The sequence below is a fragment of the Leptidea sinapis genome, chromosome 2 (genome assembly GCF_905404315.1).
Source record: "Leptidea sinapis chromosome 2, ilLepSina1.1, whole genome shotgun sequence".
Taxonomy (NCBI): Eukaryota; Metazoa; Arthropoda; class Insecta; order Lepidoptera; family Pieridae; genus Leptidea; species Leptidea sinapis.
Window position 1 is genome coordinate 10,149,452 of NC_066266.1, and position 24,126 is coordinate 10,173,577.

General features: G+C 34.9%; 1 protein-coding gene and 1 non-coding gene across 2 annotated transcripts in view; both read left to right on the forward strand.

Moving 5' to 3' along the window:
• LOC126971620 (uncharacterized) overlaps positions 1-24,126 on the forward strand; it is a 318,228-nt gene that overhangs the window by 120,818 nt on the left and 173,284 nt on the right. The window contains exons 2-7 of the mRNA XM_050817982.1: positions 6,568-6,685; positions 10,673-10,811; positions 13,701-13,901; positions 16,111-16,209; positions 17,865-17,967; positions 21,375-21,505. Coding sequence (XP_050673939.1) covers positions 6,585-6,685; positions 10,673-10,811; positions 13,701-13,901; positions 16,111-16,209; positions 17,865-17,967; positions 21,375-21,505 — 774 coding nt within the window. The 5' untranslated portion in view covers positions 6,568-6,584. The remainder of the gene's footprint in view (positions 1-6,567; positions 6,686-10,672; positions 10,812-13,700; positions 13,902-16,110; positions 16,210-17,864; positions 17,968-21,374; positions 21,506-24,126) is intronic.
• LOC126978242 (U6atac minor spliceosomal RNA) lies at positions 345-435 on the forward strand. The gene has a single exon (XR_007732559.1). It is a non-coding gene; the product is annotated as a U6atac minor spliceosomal RNA (small nuclear RNA).

The following is a 24,126-nucleotide window of genomic DNA, read 5'->3' on the forward strand; positions in this document are numbered from 1 at the left end:
TTGGTCTCTGCAAATAATTTTATTTCTACAAAGAAATTAAGAATAATTCATATTATGCTTAAGATAATACGATATTCTATCGTGTAGTAGCAGTATGGTACGATAGATGGCGCTATACAGGAAAGTTATGAAATCAGTTGGTTAATATTATTTATTTTGAACTATTTAGCGTGGTCTTAAGTTTTTTTCTTACCCAATTCAAAGAAATACCAAGAGGCCTCATATTTTGATATAAACAAGCAAATTTTCGTACAAATATTGGTTAAGTAATGTTATGTTCTGAAACACGCTATCGAAGTTTATTGTGTAGTTATGATATATAGGAGACAACCGTTGCGCATATTGTGTCTATTGAAAGGAGAGAAGGTTAGCACTCCCCTTGACAAGGATGGAACACATAAAATGGTTAAGGCACAACTTGACCACATTTTTTATCTTACTTAAACTTAAATTTTTATTTATGTTTATTAATATAAATTACGTCACACTTTAAGGGGCTAACCGCTAACCAAATGTGAACAATTAACATATTGTGACAAGGGATAGGGTGATGATAATATTTGTGACGTCACATGCTAAAATATATAACTCAAAAGTTATATTACGTAAATTGTAATGTAAAACAAAATTTAAAGAGATACTATCAAGTCGATCTTTATATATTATTGGTAAGGCTTATATAGGCATAAATCTATTTAGATCTATTGAAACTTTTTAACAAATATCTATTTTCATTTTATTACTTAGATAAAATCCTCCCCTTCCATAAGAAAGACCCCTTCGTGTGCGAGAATTACTCGCACTTGGTCGGTTTATAAACATAAGATAAGAAGAAGATTGTAAAGTCAAAGTTACAATATTATGTAGTTAAACAGGTCTTATCACCATAAGGCAGGGTTCACATATAACGAATTTGGAGGAAAAACGTATGGAGCACGACAGAAAGAGCGGGCAATTTTAATTTATATATGGAAGAGGAGGACAAACCTCACATACGGGTCACCTGATGGAAGGTAAGTGATCACCGCAGCCTTTATTCTCTTGTAACACCAGAGGAATCACAAGAGTCTAGAGAGAGAATATTATAAATGTGAATGTAAGTTTGTTTGTTACGCTTTCACGCCTAAACCACTGAACCCATTTTGATGACATTTAGTGCAGAGATAAACAAGAGCTTGAGATTAAACATAGGCTACCTTTTGTCGCGATTAAAAAGCTTGGCGAGTCTGAAATAGAGGGTGGAAGTTTGTATATAAGTTCGTCATTATCGAAGATAAGGCCACGAAAATTAGAACTTAGGCACTTGATTAGAAATAAATAAATATTTGTTTTAGCGTTTTTAAATTTAGACCTGTGTGGGGATGAAAAAAGGGGGATGAAAGTTCTATAGGTGGTAGGTTATAAAAATGTATTAACCATTACAGTTTCTAGTGTATTATTTGCAAAGTGAGTATATTAAAAAATAAAAAATTCTCTCCTAAGAAACTATAGCTAGTAATAAATATATTTAAATTTTTTGGCACATTAAATACTTTGATAAACGATTATTAGAAAGAAGAATCGTTTAGTCTGTGTTTCTGTTTCTTCATACGTCCATTTATATTGTACCCTCAATATTTATGACCCGGCATCGAGAAAGTTTTACCTCTCGCACGTTTATGGGAAAGAAATCTAGTACAGTTTTCTCTGCCGGAAGGGTATTGTCTATTGCAACGGAAAATTTATTTAAGCTGGTATAAATCCTTTGATGATTATTGTATTGTTTTAGCTGTTGCAGTATTAGGTCGGCTGCATACGTTCGTTTTAAAACCGATTTCGGTGTATATGTTCGTTCCTATTATGCCGTTCGAAAAAATCATAACGTTCGTCTTGATAATTGATACTTGCGTTCGGAATTCCAATTTGGAAAAACTATTGGAACTCTCCAGCAACTGTATATCAAATTCCAACAATTATATAAGGGCTTTACCCTCACCGATAAATAACGCGTGCATTAAAATGGCGGCCATTAATGATTCGTTCTCACTCGCACATGTAATATTACGTATCTGACATCCCTGTTTCGCTGTGAGTCCAACCTGTTTCGGCGCTATTTTAGTTTCGTTCTTTTTGGCACGCGTGCACACATTTGTAATCTCTTCTATAATCGGTTTTTTGAATGAAACTAAGGGATGAGACGAGCAGGACGTTCAGCTGATGGTAATTGATACGCCGTGCCCATTACAATGCAGTATCAGGATTATTGAATAACCCCAAAATTTCTGATCGGCACTACAAATGCGCTCGTCACCTTGTGATATAAGATGTTAAGTCTCATTTGCCCAGTAATTTCACTAGCTTCGGCGCCCTTCAGACCGGAACACAGTATTGCTTACACATTACTGCTTCACTGCATTGCACACGGGTAAATAATAAATAAAAGGGTAATTAGGGTTGTTTTGTTAGATAACGTATATTGTATACTGTACTGTTGTCTTCTGTGAACAGCCTTAGAATGAACATCGTCGTTTGTTAAATAAGCAATTCGGTGTGAAACTATGAAAGGAAATTGCACCCGCTAGATACGGCTTTCATTGTACTATTCGCCTTTGGTGATGTTTAGTGCAACAATCGATTTCGTGAAAGCTATTGGTAAACAGTGGGGTGCCAATTGCATATTTAAATTTGTGTTTGTGGCTAGTTTTGACGTGCAACCGCCCGTGCCCGCTTTCGTCCGCCTTAATTCAATTTAGGGAGTAATCTGCCCCTTCAATCGGAAATAGTTCATAATTTGGTATTTGACAAATTTCATTTGTTAAATCTCTTCTAAATTTACTTCTTACTGAAACTCTATCTAAATCCTATAAATATTATAAATGTGAAAGTTTGTATGTCTGGATGTATGTTTCAACTTCTTTAACGCAAAAATTACTGATTGGATTTTGATGAAACTTTGCAATAATATAGCTTACACACCAGAATAACACATAGGACAACAACACAATTATTATTTATAAAACTATCGCGTGAATTATACTTTATATGGCAAAACAACGTTTGCCGGGTCAGCTAGTGTATAATAATAGTTTCATTGGTTGTATTAATTACAACCAATGAATACAACCTTTTTTATTACAGTATTGCTTTTTCTATAAACGCAAAATACAATTAGGAAAAAATTTCTTTTATTACGCCATATATACACACTTTTGTTTATAATCGAACATAAAAATTCTGTATATTGATAACTAGCTGACCCGGCAAACGTTGTTTTGCCATATAAAGTATAATTCACGCGATAGTTTTATAAGTAATAAAATATTGCCTATATTATAGCCTGTACATAATTTTGTTCTATTGTCAATAGTTTTTGCAGCGCACGCAAAAAAAGGTTTTCGATTTTACACCTTGTGTTACAAAATAGCAATTTTATTACGGATCCCTAATTTTGAAAAAGAAAAAAAACACATAGCCTATAGCCTTCCTCGATAAATGGACTACCCAAAACTGAAAGAATCATTCAAATCGGACCAGTAGTACCAGAGATTAGCGCGTTCAAACAAACAAACAAACCAACAAACACTGCAGCTTTATAATATTAGTATAGATGAAATTTAAATCAAGCAATAAAATAAAAAGGCATTTAAATTATTGCTGTGTTATGAATAAACGCGAACTAAAGTAATCCCATGTTTTAAAACTTTTTCGGCCTTTAAAATAAACTTGGTAAGTATAACAAATAAAGTTGGTTTAAAGTTATACTTGAGAATAAACCAAGAATATGCTAAATGTTTACAAATATAAATTTTCCTTATGGTTGGTTTATTCGCACGTATAAACTTTCCCGCGTTTATTTGCAAGGCTGCCTGACATTCGGAAAACTTCAGAATTATCATTGTATTGACAGTGTCATAGGAGACAAAGTTTATTTGTAAGACCGATATTGTTTAAAATTTCTCTATAATATAATATTCGTCTTGATAATTTTAATCTGTCAAACCTTGTTATAGGCAATACGTGTATAAAATTTAAAGTATTAATTTGTGAATGTGAAATGTTATGAAGTACGCCAAAATAAATATCGAATAACATGTTTTTTTTTTCTTTCCAGGATCTAATTCCGGTTCCACACTATCATCGGGCGAAAAGAAGAAAACAGCCAACACATCAAAATGTAACCACCGAATAAACTGAATAAACCAAAACAAACTGCTCTTCAAATTCATGTCCAGTTTCATGATTAAGATACATATTTATTTAATGATAACTTTACAACGATTCTAGTCGCAATAGTTTATTTATCGAAGTAATTTAGACGTAATTATCGAAGACACGAGTACAAAGAGGCGACACAGTACAAAAGGGAACGCTAATGTCGATTTGTAATTAAATTGAAGTGTTAGTAGTGACCGAAGATTCAACGCAAAATGTCTACCAGTAAGTACATGCACTTTATTTTATCACGGACTAGTGAAAAAATAAGGATTCTGCGCCGTGATATTAGCTTGTGAAGCACCTTTATGCTAGTGTGTGTGCGGTTACGGTGTATACCAGTTACACAAATTTTTCCCCCTTAAATAATCATATATCCACATATACTTTTATAGTATTGTTTTTATACTGTTTCACAACGCACGACGGCATTTTTAAAATATTTTATTGCGACGCAAACTGATCTGTCACAGACGATAGCATATCTCATAATGGCGCCCGATCGGCTTGTATTAGTGTAAGTGTATGCGTGTGGCTATGTATTTACACATTTACCGGCTTGTTTTGGTGACTCGCTGATATGTAAGGTGACACGGAGTCCTTCTGTTTTTTACTCGTCCGTATATTTTATAAATTATTCTTCTTTTGGCTAGCGTTAGAGAAAAATAATCAGAGTGAATTTTTCGATGTGCGCACACACCGTCACGCACATTCGACACACTAACGTTGGCTGGTTAATAAGGCCATTTGTATCATACTTCAGCTACCAACCCTAATACGAGTAAGTTACACTTATATGGCAAAGGTAAAGGGGGAAGGTATTTATTTTCTCAAAATTGATACCTTTACTATTATTATATTTGATGTCATTTCTAATATAGTAGACACTACTACCGCTTCGGAAAGAAATGGCCTTCTGAGAGATAAGAAGCGGCACAGGAAACTCTCTCAGCATTTTTTTTTGCGCTCTTTTTAATCAAAAATACAATATTGTATTGCTATAAAATAATCATAATCTAGTCCCAGGCTGTCGGATCACTTAGATATTCAGCTGTGGTGTAGTATGATTTACGACAGAGCCATTTTTTAATAAAACATTTAAATTTATTTATAGATAGTGCCTGAACAGTGGCTAAGACTTTATTGTAAAAGTGTATACATTTATTCTTAAAGCTATGATGTATCTTATGAAGCCTACTAGTATTAGTAACAAGCAATCCCTTATTTCTAGTATTATAATAATGAAAATCACTATTAAGAGCTATGTCTACTGAACCACAACCAATTTACGAGAATTAAATAAGTTTTAGTAGAATTGTAAAAAAAGTACATTTCTTTCTAAAAGTATAAAAATAATTCAACGATATTCATATAAACGTAATTCAACTAAATTATGCTGTATAATAATATATTTATTGGTTGTCTTTAATACCTTTTTTTATTACAATATTGTTCTTTCTACCAACTTTAGCACGAGAAGTAAAAACTTCTAAGACTTTTGATTTTTTACGTTTGAAAGTATAACTTCTTGTTGTTGGGTACATGAGTACACAGACTTTTTTTTTCCGATTCATGAGGAATACCATAATAAACAGTTTACCTCCCTTTATGAAATTCAAATATTTTTATTCAAAATAGGATTTACGATCACTTATTGAACGTCAAAAACTACCACCTATTCAAGATAGACTGCCTTAGACCTGAGAAGAACGCGTGCAAGAAATTCAGCGAGCTTTTTTTTTAATAAAAATATGGATTACAATGTAATATCGTACAATAAAATAAACATTTATAATTAAAGAGACTGAGGGTGTTCGCTTCATTCCCAGTCTTTGGTATCAACAAAATTGTTTATGCTATAGTAACAAACGTTTTTTAACAAATATTTTAAATTTCGTAACACATTTGTTTTGTACATTTTCTGGGTATATAATGTAGAAGCATATACATCGTCCAATAAAAGACTTACTCACTCGACCTAACCGAGTAGAAGAACATTATGATTGTCACAGTTCCTAGCAATATCTTATATACAAGCCGCGGTAGGTAGTGTAGACAAAAATATAGTAGACCAGTGTATCAGGCATCCTGTGTAAAGAAGCCTCCAAGAAAGTTTTTCAACTAAATCTTACGTTATGTTAAGATTTAATTTGAAATAAATGTTTTTAGTACTAGTGGCGACTCGCTCGTCTTTCACGTGTCTCCTGCCCGTGTATGTATGCCTGGTAATTAAGCACATGCAATTCAGTTTTAGGGGTAACTTTTGTTTACAACTGCGTATAGGGTTGTTATGAATTCCTAGTATTTTATGAGGTATCGGTGAGTTAGACCCGCGCTCCTAAGGTTTCTTTTAATTGTCATATTATACAGTTTCAGGCTTCGAGAACACGGCCATGAAGAGCAGCTTCTCGCTGTCTTCGCTGAAGAGCTCCGGGTATCAGAACGGACCGTCAGATCCAATGGAACGACCATATCACAGTCTCACTAAAAAAAGGTAAGTAATTTTATTCTCAACCGACTTCGCAGACCAGTTTTCGTTATTTTAATATGTATATTTAAAAAAAAATCAATTTTTATGTTTAACTTGATATCAACTTGTACATAATACGGGCTAGATTATGTGTACCACAACGTCGCCTTTTTCTGCCGTGAAGCAGTAATGTGTAAGCATTATTGTGTTTCGATCTCCGGTCGGAAGGGCGCCGTAGCTAGTGAAATTACTGGGAAAGTAAGACTTAGAATGCTTTCGCACTACGTCCGATCCGAATCCGATCCGTACCCGTGAAAACACCGTCCAATGACAGTTTCTTTCCGTCAACCGTTAGAAATAGTTCTACGACTACACCGGACCGTTTTCCACGGGTACGGATCGGATTCGAATCGGACGTAGTGTGAAAGCGCTCTAAACATCTTATGTCTCAAGGTGACAAGCGCAATAACTGTATTGCTGCTCAGATTTTTTGGGTTTTCAAGAATCCTGAGCGGCAATGCATTGTAATGTCCCTATTCCTTATTGTCATAAAAAAATCTACATTTAAAGGTATGGTAAATGTATCTACGTATGTATTGTATCTATGTAACGGAAGCTTTGAATTTAATTTTCTTCACTTTTAAACGTCAGGTTGAATTGAAACTTCGCACAGTTATCAAGGACTATGACAATGCAATAATTTAAATAGTCTGTTTTAGTATGCTTAACAGGATCTTCACGCTAAGCAATTTTTATTTGCGATACCCGGTAGTGGCTTTGTGAAAAGGTGAGTGCGCGCTCATCAAAAAGTCATCAAATAAATTCATTGCTAAGAAGTCAGTAATTGTTACGACATGTTGTAATTATTACCTGACCAATCAGCGTTCAGTACCCGCTCCCGCTCACCTCGGTTGTCATAATTGTTTGCATTGCGAATGTAAAGGTATAAAGAGAGGCCTATAGACAATACTGGGAGGGGCCCTCTTAAGGGCTACATTTCACCGGGACACCGCGGTCGCGGTGGTGCAACAGAATATTCTATAGGGAGTTACTCACCTGGTGTCCGATTGGTTGGGCAACAATTTGTTGGCGCGACCAGCTCGGACTCAGTTGTCTATATGGTGTCTAGTTTAGTAGCTTACGGTTACCATGGTGACGCGACTAGTACCGCCACTGTGGTATCCCGGATATGAAATATAGCACTAAGATAATTTTAAGAGTCTACTGGGTTTTAAATTTGACTAACCTTGATGCTGCTAGCTGGCTTATTTATCTTCTTATTTCTTACAAAATCTCGCAATAACTCGCTTTTCATCAATCCGCGTTGATAAGTGTCTAATATTAAAATACTAACCGAATATTACCTAAAAATCACATTTTAAAATGTTTGGCAACATGCGATTTTTAACCGACTTCAAAAAAGGAGGAGGTTCTTAATGCGAATATATTTTTTTATGTTACATCAGAATTTAAGACTGGGTGAACCGATTTTGATGATACTTTTAATAAAATAATAATTTAAAAGCTGGTTTTTCCCATGTTATCCCATTACAATTTAGTCTAGATTTGACAATGGCACCCATGAGAAAACAATAAAAGTCTTAAATTTGCATTAAATTGACGAATAACTCAATATCACGCCAACCGATTTTGTTTATTCTTTTTTTTTTATTGGAGAGTATGTTTTTAAATGGTAGTTTGATGAGAGTTTGTTGAGATTCTGAGTATAGGATTTATGACAAAGTAGCTGAACTCTTTAATTCTTAGGAGCAAATTAACGACACTCGGCCGAAACTGTTTTATGCTATCTGGCTATCTAGTCACCAATCGTCGTTATGGTCAAGTAGTAGTAGTCGAATATCAATGGAACTCTTTAACGACTTACAGTAAGGATAAGTTACTTAAGGATGCGATCTATGGCACAATTTCAAACTGTCTGTAATCAAGTTGCAATGTACTCACGTTCATTGCTGCATTGCAAAATTTAATAGGTCTATACATATAGACAAATTAATTATTGTTCCCTATAGCCCACTGGTTAGTGACTCTACCTACTGAGCAAAAGGTCCCGGGTTCGAATCCCGGTAGGTACAATCATTTATATGGTGAATACTGGACTGTTTGTTTCCGAGTCATCGATGTTTATAAGTTGTTTAAGTAAGTATATTGTATTAAATATATCGTTGTCTTGTACCCATAGTACAGGCTTTGGCTAGTTTGGGGCAAGATAATTTGTGTAAAAGTGTGTCAATAATATTATGATTATCGTTGTACTTCAGATTCAGGTTTTCTAATTGCATTGCTTTTACTGTTCATAATGTAATAATAAGTTAACCCAACGTTTAATCAAAAAATCGATAACATTGCTTATCGCAGGAAGTCACTGTTTTGATAACTGATATTGCCTAAAACAACGTCAGCCTTTGAAGAAGGCTAAGATAAAGCGATCTGTCATAGTTTTTATAGAAAGTATCATTATGAACTATCTACTATGTTAATAATATGGTCTGAAGGGCGCCGTAGCTAGTGAAATTACTGGGCATATTATACTTAACATCTTGTGTCTCAAGGTGACGAATTTTTGGGTTTTTCAAGAATCCTGAGCAGCACTGCATTGTAATGGGTAGGGCGTATCAATTACCATCGGCTGAACGTCCTACTCGTCTCGTCCTTTATTTTCATAAAAAAAATGTTTTTGAAGTGAAAACTTCTTTAGCGGCGTTGAGCACTTTTCTTGTGATGGGTATAAAATGTTGAACTCGCGTCAGGGCACGTGGCCTGATCGAAAATTCGTAAGAGAGTCGATGAAATTGTGAATGAAAGATTTAAATTTCTAACTAATTATAGTTCGGCTATTTCAACATAATGATCATACGGTCATTGGACCACTGGTTCAATCATTGTGATTGCGAAGCCAAAATACCGCGAGGTCGAGGGATCGAAACACAGCCGTGAAGTATTTTTACAGTTTATTTATTTGGTTTTTAATCTTTGTCATAAGCGGAGATTTTCCCTGAGCGATCGTTATTATTGTAAGATAATATAAACTTTTTAATGTAAAATAATTGTAATAAATCTGAAACGTAAATTTTCTTATTTAATATAAATTGTCATTTTTGTGTACGCTGCGCATTAAATGAATATTGTATTTAAACCCATACATGCTAGTACTTTTATACTGATAAATAAAACAATTCGTGCGAAATTATTCCCTAGCCATTCCAAAATAGGAAGCGTAATTAAGTGCTATTGTCTGCTGTGGATGTAGATTATAAAATAAAGCCCAGTATGTATATTGAGGAAATAACGCATCCGTCACTCATCCGTTAAATGAATGAAATATATTTCTTATAAAATTTTAAAACTATTTTTACGGCAATAAGGGACGAGACCAGCAGGGCATTCAGCTGATGGTAATTGATAAGCCCTGCTCAATAAAATGCAGTGCCGCTCAGGATTCTTGAAAACCCCAAAAACTCTAAGCGGCACTATAATTTCGATCGTCACCTTGAGACATAAGATGTTAAGTCTCATTTTCCCCATTAATTTCACTAGCTACGGCGCCCTTCAGATCGAAACACAGTAATCTTTATACATGACTGCTTCACGGCAGAAATAGGCGCCGTTGTGGTACCCATAATCTAGCTGGCATCCTGTCCAAAGGTGCCTCCCACTGGTAAAAATATTACTGCCAGTAGATTTTCGTTGAAACAATAAATAGAAAAGTTGAACTGTAGATATGGAATGTGTAATGAAAGACATTGACACTCTTTTAAATCGTCAAATACAATACAAATTTTAATTGTGATCAAAATTTATGGACGATGCGCGATTTTATCCCGCGTCGTTTGGGTTTCGTCCGAGCGCTTTTACTAATCCAACCGTCTGAGTAACACATCGATCGTAAATCTTGGTATGTCTTGTAAAATGTAACTTTTACAAAGATAATATTAATGCAGTGCTTGCATGTACATAGTTAATTTATTAAAATGATGTATTTGAATATTTCAGGAAGGAACCTTGTCGTGAGCTGTGGCGCCGAAGCTGGGGCTCGGCAGCCAGCGGTGGTAGCGTTGGTGATGATTTGTGGCCTCTGCTGCAGCATCACTACGAGTATATCATGGACAACCAGATCATTGACTCCTGCAAGGTGAGCGGCGCTAATGTATAACGGGCTTTTATTTTTAGAAAATCTGATCCATGTGTGGTAAAGGGTACTATAACATTTGTGACTAGGAAAATTTATTGAAGTAGGCGTTACTTTGCGGAAATCCATAATTTCACAAATGATTTAAGTTTTCTTTAGTAATTATTCCGCCAATATTTGTTTTTAAACAATTCGACACGTGTTTCGCCTCTACACGAGGCATCCTCAGGACGTGTTGTCTCGCCAAAATCTGGCACGAATTAGTGACTTTCTCAATGATACCACAGATTGTGAATGGTGCGCCCGCCTTCAGATTATTAAATTATAATTTTAATTGTTCGATATAACGTAACCATTGTTTTATGAAAAAAAAACCCCTGAGTTTCTTACGCCCATTCTTCTTAGGTCTGAGGCATACTCATTCGAATGGATGGTAGTTTTTGACTTTCAATAAGTGATATTATATCCAATCATTAATAAAAATGTTAAATCCATGATTCATGAACACATCTTACACATCTACGAAATATACCTCACTCACGTAATAAGCTTGCTTTGTTTTGCAAGTACAATAACCCCTCCACTAGAACTAAGTCCGGCCAGGTATTGATAACCCGCGAGTTGAAAGCAGAGTTCAGGAATGAGATAGTCATCGTTATCAAATATCCGGCTGGTCCAAACACTTGTTTTTCCCAAATTTTTGTATGCTGCAAAGACGAGGACCTGCAGGGACTTTGCGAAAAGCCGAGAAAAAGCAAATTGATGCTCTGGAGATAAGGTGCAGAGGAAAATGGTGTGAGTTTCATGGACCGAGTTTCACACAAAAGTCCACATTCTCCACTTGGTATAAAACAACGCCTTTCGGTGTTACTACAGAGTCGCATTCTTAAGTTAGGGAAAAATGGCGAATGCTCGTAGGGCGAATCACATCTGCCCCAAAAGATGTCTTTTCGTAATGACCACGACCGCTCTGCCAAGAAGCTTTGCTATGTAACGAAGAAGAAGAATGCGTTTTTGTCATAGTTTTTTATGAAAGTATATTTAAATACTTATAAAACTTCGATCTTTTTTTAGGACTTTTATATTAAAATTTTCAAAGGGTTGTGCGTAATTTTTCAATGTGGACGAAATGAGCAAACACTCGTTTCTATCCTTAATTAATATTATTATAAACTGCCATGTGAATTTGTTGGTTTCACTTTGACCCCTCAACGATCGATCATCATGATCGTCGCGCAATAAAATAAAAACAAAAATTACAAAATCATGAGCGAATTTGAAAAGGAGAAAAAGAAAAAGAAAATAAGTTATTTGGCGCCTAACATCGTTTAACATATCGTTTTAACAATATGGGTATCGTATGTTAGGTTTTGGGGTAGTAGAGAACGAATTCGCGATCAGTTTACCCGATTGACGCGAATGAAATCGCGGGCAAATGCTAGTAATCTCTAAATGACGCATGAATGCAAATTGCTTGGTTAAGTATACATCAGGTTTTTATATTTTACTTAGAGCGTATCGCATCATGTTACAAGCACTTCATGCTGTTTGCCGTACAGATTATGTTTCACTGCCCCGTTCTATTACAATGTTTTTGTCGTTATTAGTAACTGCTAATCATTCAATACATAATTTTTCTAAAGATGTTTCTTTCGTTTGCACCATTTTCAAGTTTGGCATTCTATAACTGCGCTTTCTTATAAAAATAGTGGTTGGAAATAACACGTTTTAAACGAAAACCAAAATAAAAAGTAGAAAATATTTAAAAAATACATATAGTTACTAGGAACAGTGTGATTAAGTAACAAAAGCATGGGGAAGTACAACAAAAAAAGCCGACAACGGTCTTGTGAATCCTCTGGTGTTGCAAGAGAATGTGGGCGGCGGTGATCACTTAACACCATGTGACCCGTACGCTCGTTTGTATCTTTTCTATAGCTTTAGCTCTTTTCCATAAAAAAAGCATGGGGTGCTTGATGTGACTTTGATGTAAATGCTTTATTCACATAAATTGGTTAAAGTGACGTATTGTCTTATCATAGATTCTTATGTCTCAAGGTGACGAGTGTAATTGTAGAGCCGCTCCGTTTCTCAAGAATCCCGAGCGGCACTGCATTGTAAGGGGCAGGACGTATCAATTATATAATTAATTAATTATTTAATAATATATCTCGTCCCTTACTGTCATAAAAAGTAGAATTATTTTGAAGATATCTTAAAATATATAGTATAATAATAATACCTATTTGGTGTTCCAATGCTGTCCGTAAGAACATTTCCGTTCGACCGTTTTTCCTTGGACCGCACAGATCAGAGAAAAAATGGTGTCTCTTCTACCACGAAAGAGTCTTTTAATTTTTAAGTAATTTCTTTATAGCCTATGACATTCCCAAATAATGTGGCAGAATTTTCAAAATCGGTTTAGTCTATCCAAAGATTACCTACAACCTAACAAACTTTACCTCTTTATATTATTATGTATAAATGAATATTGTTTTGATATATGAGACGTATTTACTTTTGTTTTTACGAAAATACGATGACGATATAATGATTTGTTTCGTTATACATATATTTTTGTTTATATCGACTAGGAACTTTAATTAACGGCGATGTATTAAAAGTATGTAATTTTAAATATAACTTATAGATTATAAAAATTTATATAGATTATAAAATTACCATTATGCAGATGACACCACCCTCTTTGCATCAACTGAGGTGGAAATAGCAGAGTTGTTGAAACGTCTGGAGACCGTTTGTCAATATTTTTAATCATATAACAACTTTGCCTATTAAATATAATGTTATACAATTTTCGTTGACCTGAGCAGAACCAGACAAGATCCATGTGTCATTATCCTCTATATAATCTACTAATTATATTTCCAGGAAGCCAACGGCGAGCTGTCGAATAACGGGTCGATATTGCAGAACGGTCCTCGCCTGCTAAATCCCACGTCAGGATTCAACCGGCAGTGGTCGCTAAACCAGCTGATCGCTGAATTCACTGAGCTGTGTCAATGGCTGACCCACGTGCAAGAAGAAATCTATTCTAGTCCAGAGAATTTGTCCAGCAGGAAGTTACGAATGGTGAGTTTAAGGTGATCTCATCTGACATTATATGGATTGAAATTAAAGTAATGTAGAACCCAGTAGGTACATTGCATTATTGAAGTGAAATATTCTTTAGCGGTGTTGAGCACTTTCCTTGGGCTGGGTATAAAATGTTAAACTCGGGTCAGGACATGTGACCTGATCGAAAATTCGTAAGATGGTTGTTGAAATTTTGGATGAATATAAATTTTTCTGAGAGGTAAAGTTTAATCTATATATATAAAAATTAATTGCTGTTTGTTAGTCTCGCTAAAACTCGAGAACGGCTGAACCGATTTGGCAAATTTAGGTCTTGAATTATTTGTGGAAGTCCAGGGAAGGTTTAAAAGGTAAAATAAATGGTGAAAAATGCTGCTCAATTAAATAAAAACAACAAATTTGTTTTTCCTTTGATGTGTCCATACATAATTTCTATGAGAGAATTTATTTACGCACGTTGTGACAGTTCTGCTGTGAAACAATTTCATTACGACAGCAGGGTGCATATTTTAGGAAGTTATTTTTGATGTTATGATATATTATTGACAAATTCATATAAAAACATTATTTTATTTATTATATACAGAACAACATCTGTCGGGTCAGCTAGTGTAAAATAATTGTAATAGTTCTAAAGTAAATTTTTTATGCAATATAAATTTTGTGTACGATTGCGTAATAAATTAATATTGTTTTTAATTAACCACATGAATGCTAGTACTTTTATACTGATAAATAAAGCAATTCGTGCGAAATTATTTCCAAACCATTCCAAAATATATTCAGTTATGGGCGGCACTTCCGGAGTGCAGCCTATTTATTTTTGCCTACATATTTATCAGAACGTTCACGAAGAAACTTAGTTAAGAGCATACATTCAGAACAAATTGAAACAGGATAGGCGTGGCTTAACCGCGTGATAATCTCTTTCCTATTATAATGAGAGTGCGCAAAACTGTCTAAATAGCCATTTGCTTAAGTGCCATAAAATATTTCCTCAGTTTGTGTCAATTCAGAGACAATACTCTTTGTAAAAAAAAATATGAATCTTAATTTTAATTAAAAAAATTGAGTTATTTAGTTGAAGCAAAAATGTTGCGCAATGCTCAATATCGTCGTTTATATCAGTATCTATATAAATTATTTTAATTGTTTAGTTTTTTTAGAGTTTGAATAGTTTAGTCCAAAATTATAAAAAAAAAAAACAGAACTTTCAACAAATCCATGAATGAGAGTAATAATGTTACATCATTAGGGTAGGTCCCTAAGTTATCCTTGTACGTTTTTATGGGTATATTGACACACTTTTACACAAATTATCTTGCCCCATGTTAAGCATATAATATAGCCTGTGTTATGGGTTACAAGACAATGATATATTTAATACAATATACTTACTTAAACATACATAAATTCATGTAAACATACATAAATACATTTAAACATCCATGACTCGAAACAAACATTTTATTCATCATATGGCGGATGGTATATGGATATATATGGCGGAATGTATAGATGGTTCTTTTTTATTTTCTATATTTCGTTGATGGCCTGCTATTAATCTGCCCATAACAGTGATATTATACTATATAAATCCCCGTAACCTACCTTATTAAAACCTACCCTTCAAACAGTACCAACACTGTAATTTTCTGGCAGAATTAGGGGTTGAAGCTGTATTATCCCAGATTAACATTGCACATAAGGAGTTGTACTTCTACTATTTAATACGATTCTGGTGTTGATTTCTCTTTAATACTAATATAATCTATAACCTGACCCGACAGATTTTATTCTGTTCATAACGAAATAAATTCTTGCGGTTGGAATTTCGTAAACCTTAGCTACTCTACGCGGCGAAAAGGATATTCCTAACAAATTTCAAGTCTCTACGCTGTTGTGATAAGTGAATACGTAGGTGGAAATCTGTTATATATATAATTATTCTCTACGTGTATTAACAGTGAGCTCTTCTAAAACGGCTGGACCGATTTTGATGATTTTTAGTGTGTTCCAGTGAATTTGAGAATTTCGATTATCAATTCAGTACATATATATTTGTCCTGCCCATGTGTATTTTAGTGAACTCCTCCTTACGGCTTGACCGATTTTTTTAATTTAACATGTGAATACAGGACGATGTCTGGCTTTTCCGCTAGTATAAAATATATAGATAAGTGATCATAATTGTTGATTATTACAGAATCGTATGTCAGAGCTGGTGTCTGCAGAGCCCCGTCGTGCTAAGTTCATCGAACAGGCCTCCGCCATCCTCGAGAGACTGCCTGAGGCTGGCGCTGAGGTAAATAAGAAATTCAATCAGATTAAACAAATCAAATCATTTATCTATACATGTGACCTAACGGCTTGGCAAAGTTGGCATAAAGTTATACCTGAGAGTAATCCAGGAATATGCTAAATGTTGACTTTATCGCTGACAACACTGTCAGTACAAAGATAGTTCGGAATTTTTCAAAATGTCAAGCAGCCTTGCAAACAAACGCGGGAAACGTTATACGTCCGAATAAACCAATCTTAAGCAAAAGGTGTATTTGTAAACATTTTTCATATTCTTGGCTTACTCTCAGGTATATATTTATGCCAATTCTTATTCGTAGTCGTTAATTTATGACAGGCTTAGTAGCAGGTAAATGGTAAGTCTAACTTATTTTTTTAATATATTTATAATAGATTGGAACGGCACAGATGTGATTTAACCGGGTTGTAAAAATCACCTCAATACCAAGCAAAAAACGTCCCAATGAAATTTACGTGATCGCTGTATAACATACTAGTAGTTGCCTGTTGCATTCGCAACTAAAGGTTTTATCTCAATAAAATGTTTAATATGATAATAATCATGAGAGTTGTCATACTGAAACATTCAGGGCAATCCTGTCAGCCATTAAGTTGAGAGAGAAGAACCGTCGCAAGAGACTCTCCCAGCATTCTTCTTTTAAGATGTTTTTAATAAAATATACAATATTGTACTGTCATTGTTATTGCTATAAAATAATCATAATCTAGTCCCAGGCTGTCCGATCACTTAGATATTCAGCTGTGGAGTAGTAGGATTTACGACAGAGCCATTTTTAATAAAACATTTAAATTAATTAGTAACAAGCATTTCCTTTTGCCAGTACTATTGAAAACAATTAGAGTATTTAAAGTTACATTAATGATCCGCTATTGCTCCGTTTCGTCTATCAAACTAGAATAATTCCTATTTTGTGTAGTACCAATAGATTTCGCAGCACGTTTCCAATACTGATAATAGGAGGCAAATTTTGATACTTCATGTGTTATTTTCATTAATTTATGTAAATATAATACAAATACAGTCCATCATTCTCTTAGAAATTGTAGTTTTTTAAAGGTGAAAGAAAGAATGTTTAAAATCGATAATGTAGTTTGAGTTTTATAATTTGTAAAATAAACCTTGTATGACATCGCGATCGACAGATATAAGCTCTGGTTGCCGAGAGTAGCTTCGAACCCCACACCCCTGACCAAAGTTTAATTACACATTATTTAAAAAAAAAAAAATTTTTTTTATGGAAATAAGGGACGAGACGAGCAGGACGTTCAGTACGTTCAATACGTCTTGCCCATTACAATGCAGTGCCACTCAGAATTCTTGAATAACCCAAAAATTCTGAGCGGCACTACAATTGCGCTCGTCACCTTGAGACATAAGATGTTAAGTCTCCTTTGCCCAGTAATTTCACTATCTACGGCGCACTTCAGACCGGAACACAATAATGTTTAACATTACTGCTTCACGGTAGAAATAGGCGCCGTTGTGGTACCCATATACTAGCCGGGATCCTGTGCAAAGGAGCCTCCCATTGGTGAGCCCAGATGTAAAGCTTTCGTTTTTTCCTTGAAATAAGTTATTTGATATGTACTTAGTTTAAATGATTATTATAAGTGACGTGACCGTGTTATGTGACGCAGGTAACATGGCGCGTGGAACATCTGAACGTGAAGTGGGAGAGTCTCCGCCTGCTACTGAGCCCAGAACAGCAGCATCGCGATGGAGAAGGCTCCGACACTGTCGGTATGTCCCATTATCTTTCAGTGTTTGGTCTAAGGCTGGCAGCACACGTGCGGAATAGTTCTCTGCATTCATTATCTAAATTCCGGCACTTTGCCTCACACATAACTTAAATTATCAGATAGTAAAAATACTTTATTTTCAATTTTTTTACACTCACTGCAAATAGCATAAATTGCTTAATTTGCAATATTTCTAATATAATATATACTAATTTTTTACATATTTATATTGTTAATTGTAATAACATTCAAAAACTGTATCTTTGGGGTCAGTGATTAGTCGTGAAATAAAGCATTATTATAATAAATAAACATTAAATGTGTATGTGTGTGTGTCTGTGTGTGTACCTAATTGTCAATTGATCAGTGGTCCTCAAGTGGAATTTATACAAATCTCATTGCTTTTGGCTCTATATAAAATGTTATAAATTGCCAATAATGCTATGTGTTTTTTTCCTATCGTGATGGTCCTCAACAGAAGTGTTAATTAAACAAGGGCGGCTTTCAACGCACAAAATTAAATTATCAGACATCACGCCAACAGGTCGCAACACCTCCAGACATAATCCGCTTTAGTGTCAAGTTGACAATTATTTCAGTTGACACTGTCAAATAAAATAATTCGTAATCTGATTCCCGTATGTGTGTACCGCTCTACGGGGGTCGTAAGGGATATATGCGCGTTATGAAATCATGAATCTTAAATATTCCTATCCTGAATTCAGACCGCTCGTCAGTATCATTCTTACAGATCAATCTGAGAAATTCATAATCTGAAGAAATCTTGTTGAATGATGGGATGTATGATAACCAGGGCTTTTTGAATTAATAATATGAATTCAAATGATGAAACCAGTCTCCAGAGAGCCACTCCGGATGTGTGATGCCAGCCTAAGACTTCTTATGGCGTGTTACGGAAGAAATTATTTACTATGCCAAGAAGTTATCATTTTTACTATTTTACCAATGGAGACGTCCCATGCCAAGAGTGACGTAAGATTCGAAAGAGCTTTTTGCTGTTGGAGAATCACGCCCTGTTACGACAACAGCTTGTACGGGCCTGACTCAATTAGTTCGCCCAAGTGCGTGGATTGATTTTCTAGCAAAGTTGGCACTGTACAAATGATAGTTAGAAATTTAAGTATTGCATACATAACGCTAGGCGTTGAAGTTGTGACTCTCTATGTGTCAATTTTAAGGTTTATAATGCCTTTATCATAACCATACTGCACTTGATTTCACGGTAATATGAGTATGCTTTCCTCTTTTGTGTCATTAACCTTGTACGCGTAGTATTTTAATAAAATGATTTTTTATTCATATCACTATGATAGACATATTTTCGTTTTTACCGCCATCTAGCGGGAAAGAGACATACTGCAATCACTTTATTAAACATACATGATTTTATGCCTCATGCCAGTGTTCTGGCGAATATTAGGTATCGCTGTCTAGACTCTAGGCAACTAGGTCCCGGTTGGGGACCTGTTTAGTCTGAAGTTGGGCGTAGATCTTGACGAGGTGTGTTTCAACGCGTGTGCCAATAGGTGCGGTAGTGGTAATTCAGAAGAAAATAAAACCTGAACCAATACGACTGAGGAACCTTCAAGCATAGAGCATTCTTCACCTTACAGGCCGAAAACGCATCTCTTGGTGTTGCGGATGTCCATGGACGGTTGCCTCACAACTTTCCATCACCCCCTTTCTCTTGCTCGTTTATCCCCTTTAATATATAAAGAAAACACTGTTATATCAAATATATGTTGGATGCTGTTTACACTTGTCATGAAAATCTCCTCCGGGAAATCCTCAATTGGTGGCGTATGAATTTCCAACTTCCATTGAGTCCGCTCTAACGAAGTCTCTCTTAAGATGGGTCATTAACGCTCTACCTTTAATGCAGTATCGGCATCTCGGAATCTGGAGCAAATGCCAATGCCACGGTTATCTGGAAGATAAAGCCAGATTGGCTTCGAAGAAACTGAAAGTTATGAATAGGTAAAGCCATAACTTCAAGTCGGCCCACATTCCTAGCGCTTTATGGAGCACAGGTTCAATATGAACTCCAACCAACTTACGCATGTAATTGAAAACTGCTCTAATTTTCGGCCATCTTGTCCTGTGTGAACGGCGGGGAGTGCTCGGGAGAGCTGTTTGATTTCATTCCTGTCGCCGAATCCTACTTACGCACTGCACGCCACAAACTCATATATCATCTAGATGTGTGGCGTTCCATGACAATGCGGTTTTCAGCCACATACAAGCAAACTGACATGGGAACTTTTAAAAACGATATAATATAAGATTTGAGCAGTGTAGTAAAAATGTTAAAATGGACCTGTTGCGTTATTGTAACGCTTCCTTAATATTTACACTGTATAGGGTAAATGATTTTTATGCAATTAATAAAAAAAGTTTATTTTTAATCACTGCATATTTTTTTTTTCTAATCCGCATTAGTAAAATTTCCAATATTGTTTAAAATGTAGTGAATAGTTATAGAAATATAATGAATAGACATTGGCTGTTAAATTGAAGTGTTCAAATAAATGTATTTAATTTGTTAATAATCGTAGAAATATATGATACTAGCTGACCTGACAGACGTTGATCTGTAGATAGTAAAAAAAAAACTGTTTTATAGGACTTTGCTAATATTATTTCAGAACATCAAGAATTATTTCGTAAAAAATGCTCCCTGTTGTTAAAGTGAAATTGTTTCAAAGCGGAACTATCAAACCGTGCGTCAATAAATTCTCTCATAGAATTTTTTTCCATACAAAATAAATATTGAAAATAAAAATAATTATGGGTCCCAAATCTAAATAAAAACTATCCTATCTCTCAAGTTGGACCAAACGGCACTCCATGAAGTAATCCCCATTAAAATCTGTTCTTTAGTTTAGGAGTCCATCGCGGACAAACAACGTGTCACGTAATTTATATGATAAATATATTAAGATTATTTTTGGGCGAAGCGAAGCTGAGCGGAGCTCCCACCGGGTGACTCCAATTGATTTCTGTGTTAAATTGTTTCTCGGCAATTTGTGGACCAATATTTAAATTTTTTGAACTCATAGAAAACTATCGAAATTTTTTAGGTTATTGTGGAGACAGAATTATGAATTTTGACTTATTATAACACTTATTTCAATTATTATAACAATTAAAAACAAACATGATTGAACAAATAAGGCGCTAATCCCTCATGTTTAAATATGGCTCCAAATATCAAAAGATTCATTTTATTGGTTTTGTTTGGATTAATTTTGTTTTGTTTTTGTACTCAGACTTAGTTTAGAAGTGGGCTAAAAATATATTCCATATGTAAAATATCGACGATTCATTTATAATTTTAAATAATTCTTTAAAATAAATATTTTTTTAAATAATACTTACTCTCTGTAGACACAGCACACGAGCTTCGTTGCTTGCGGCGATGGCTGCACGGAATGGAAGGAAGACTGCCTCCACCCTCGCTGGCAGCAGCCCGCGCGGCGCCCTACCACGACCTGTTGAGGAAGCTTCGAGAACATCAGGTTAGTGCTCCCGTACAGCAGTAGTTACCACAACGGCGCCTATTTGTACAGTGAAACAGATTTTTTTTTATGGAAAAAGGAGGAGGCAAGCGAGCTTACGAGTCAACGGGGCTGCCCTCATTCTCTGGCAACACCAGAGGAATCACGTGCTTTGCAATACTAGAAGAATCATAGGAGCGTTGTCGGCCTTTAAGGAAGCTTTTTTTGAAGGTTTTCATGTCGTATCGTCCCGGAAACACCGCACAAGGAAGTTCATTCCACAGCTTTATAGTACGTGGAAGAAAGCTCCTTGAAAACCGCACTGTGGAGGACCGCCACACATAAAAATGGTGGGGATGATATCCTAACTTGATTTCTTGGGTTTTTCAAGAATCCTGAGTCCACTACATAGTAATGCGCAGGGCGTATCATTTACCATCAGTTGAACGTCTTGCCCGTGTCGTCCCTTATTGTAAAAAAAAAGTAGTATAGTCGTTCCTGCTCTCTCCGGGCACACATCTAAAATAATTCTATAGGAATCAATTTTGAGAAAATAAATAAATATTGTTTGATGCGAATCCCTGGTTATGCTTTATCAGGATATGAATTAGAATTAAACTATTATTATAAGTAACTAGCTAACTAATAACAGAATATTTACTATGATAAGAAATCTAAAGAAATCAATGTGAGAAATATTATATTCCAGTCTTAGTTGCGTTCAAAGAGACTAGCTTTTTATTTTATATTTGTTATTACTATGAATTTGTTCTAATTGTAATTACTTTTTATAATCTGTATGTTTCGTTTTAGTGTTTAAGTTTAGTTGTAACTGTTTTTTTTTTATGTTTAATAAGCGAACAGATGCTTAAAACGTAGTCGATTTCGACTATCTCCGTTTTTTACAAGATTATAGCCGTCATCTGTCAATCTTTCAATATTTTTACACAAATTATCTTGCCTTAAGTTAAATATATTATATAGCCTGTGTTATGGGTTACAAGACAATGATATATTTATTACAATATACTTACTTAAACATACATAAATTCATGTAAACATACATAAATACATTTAATCATCCATGATTCGGAAACAAACATCCATATTTAATTCATATAAATGCTTGCACCTACCGGGATTCGAACACGGGACCTCTTTGTAGGTGGGATCGCTAACCACTCGGCCATACAGGTCATTAATGACTGCACCATTCAATCGAGTGAATCGATTTTTTCTTAGAGAGTTTCGCTAGGCTAGATACTAGAGTTACATACGTAAAACTTCTAGCGTGCCTACATAAGTAATCGCACACATACACACACCCAAACACATCAAATTTATTAAAAGTGCGTTCTTATGGCAATACCACAGTCCGTTTTCTGTCTTTAGTTGTGTTAGAATAACGTATTATTTGATAAAATTCACACTATGACAACAGATTAAATTTCAGACTTAAGTAAGCCTAGAACGGAGGATACAACGATAATATTAGTATACGCAAACCTACACACGTGTTATGATGAGAACTAAATATTATAAATATCGCAAAAGCCAGGATTCAATATTAATATATTAGAATTAACTTTAGATCATTTATACGTCTCGATAGACTATGACAGCTGTGAAAATGTCGAAAAAAATTGAGTGTATATCTTTTATTCTGAGTTATTCACGCAAACTAACACAAAGTGTCATACAAATTGCGAGTGTCAGTACACTAAACTAATATTCCTGGTCCGTTTTTATCGGCTGCCTAACAGCAAGATACTCTATCTGGACGTATAAATCATCCAAGGAATTTCCATAAAGGTAACATCAATGCATAAAAAGCATAAACACGGTGTTGGAAATTTTATTCCTCAGCAACTGAAATAGATATATGCCCCTATCAGGAAAGCTTAAAATCGCTGAGTTTGGGTTTCTACGTGTTCGGGATCATAAGCAATTCAGTTTCAAACAAGTCTCATATAGTTACATAGAAAATGAGCTTTGTTCACTGGACCATACTGTACATGCTTTTTGAACCAATTGGATTTTTTTTTAAGTTTCAACTACCATCGCATATGCTTTACCAAGCATGCATACACGGGTAGGAGAACCTCGATGGTCGTGTAGGTCGTCACCTGTCATATAAGAAAGTGTATCATTTACGCAATCACACGTTCTTACTATACTTTCTTGGAATTTATTTGGTACCAACTTCTACCTGCGGATTCGTGCGCGCGCAATTTTTTTTTTTTCGAACAGCATTTTTTATTTTTTAATATACCCACTTTTCAAATAATATACATCAAACTGCTTTGTTTATTTATTTTTTGTTATAAGGTGATGGTACCTTATAACAAAACTTTCGTCCCCCTTTTCATCTCCACACAGCTCTAAATATTAAAAACGCTAGAACAAATATTTAAAAGTTTCATGGATCTTCTTTGATAATGACGAACTTTCATATAAACTTCCAACCCCTATTTCAACTCCGCTAAGCTTTCCCAAGATCTTGTTTATCTTTGTAATATTATAAATTTCATCAAAATCGGTTCAGTGCTTTAGGCGTGAAAGGCTAACAATCAAAGTTACATTCAAATTATATACATATTAATAAGGATGTGGTTTCTTCTTTGTTATTGAGCCGAGACCAC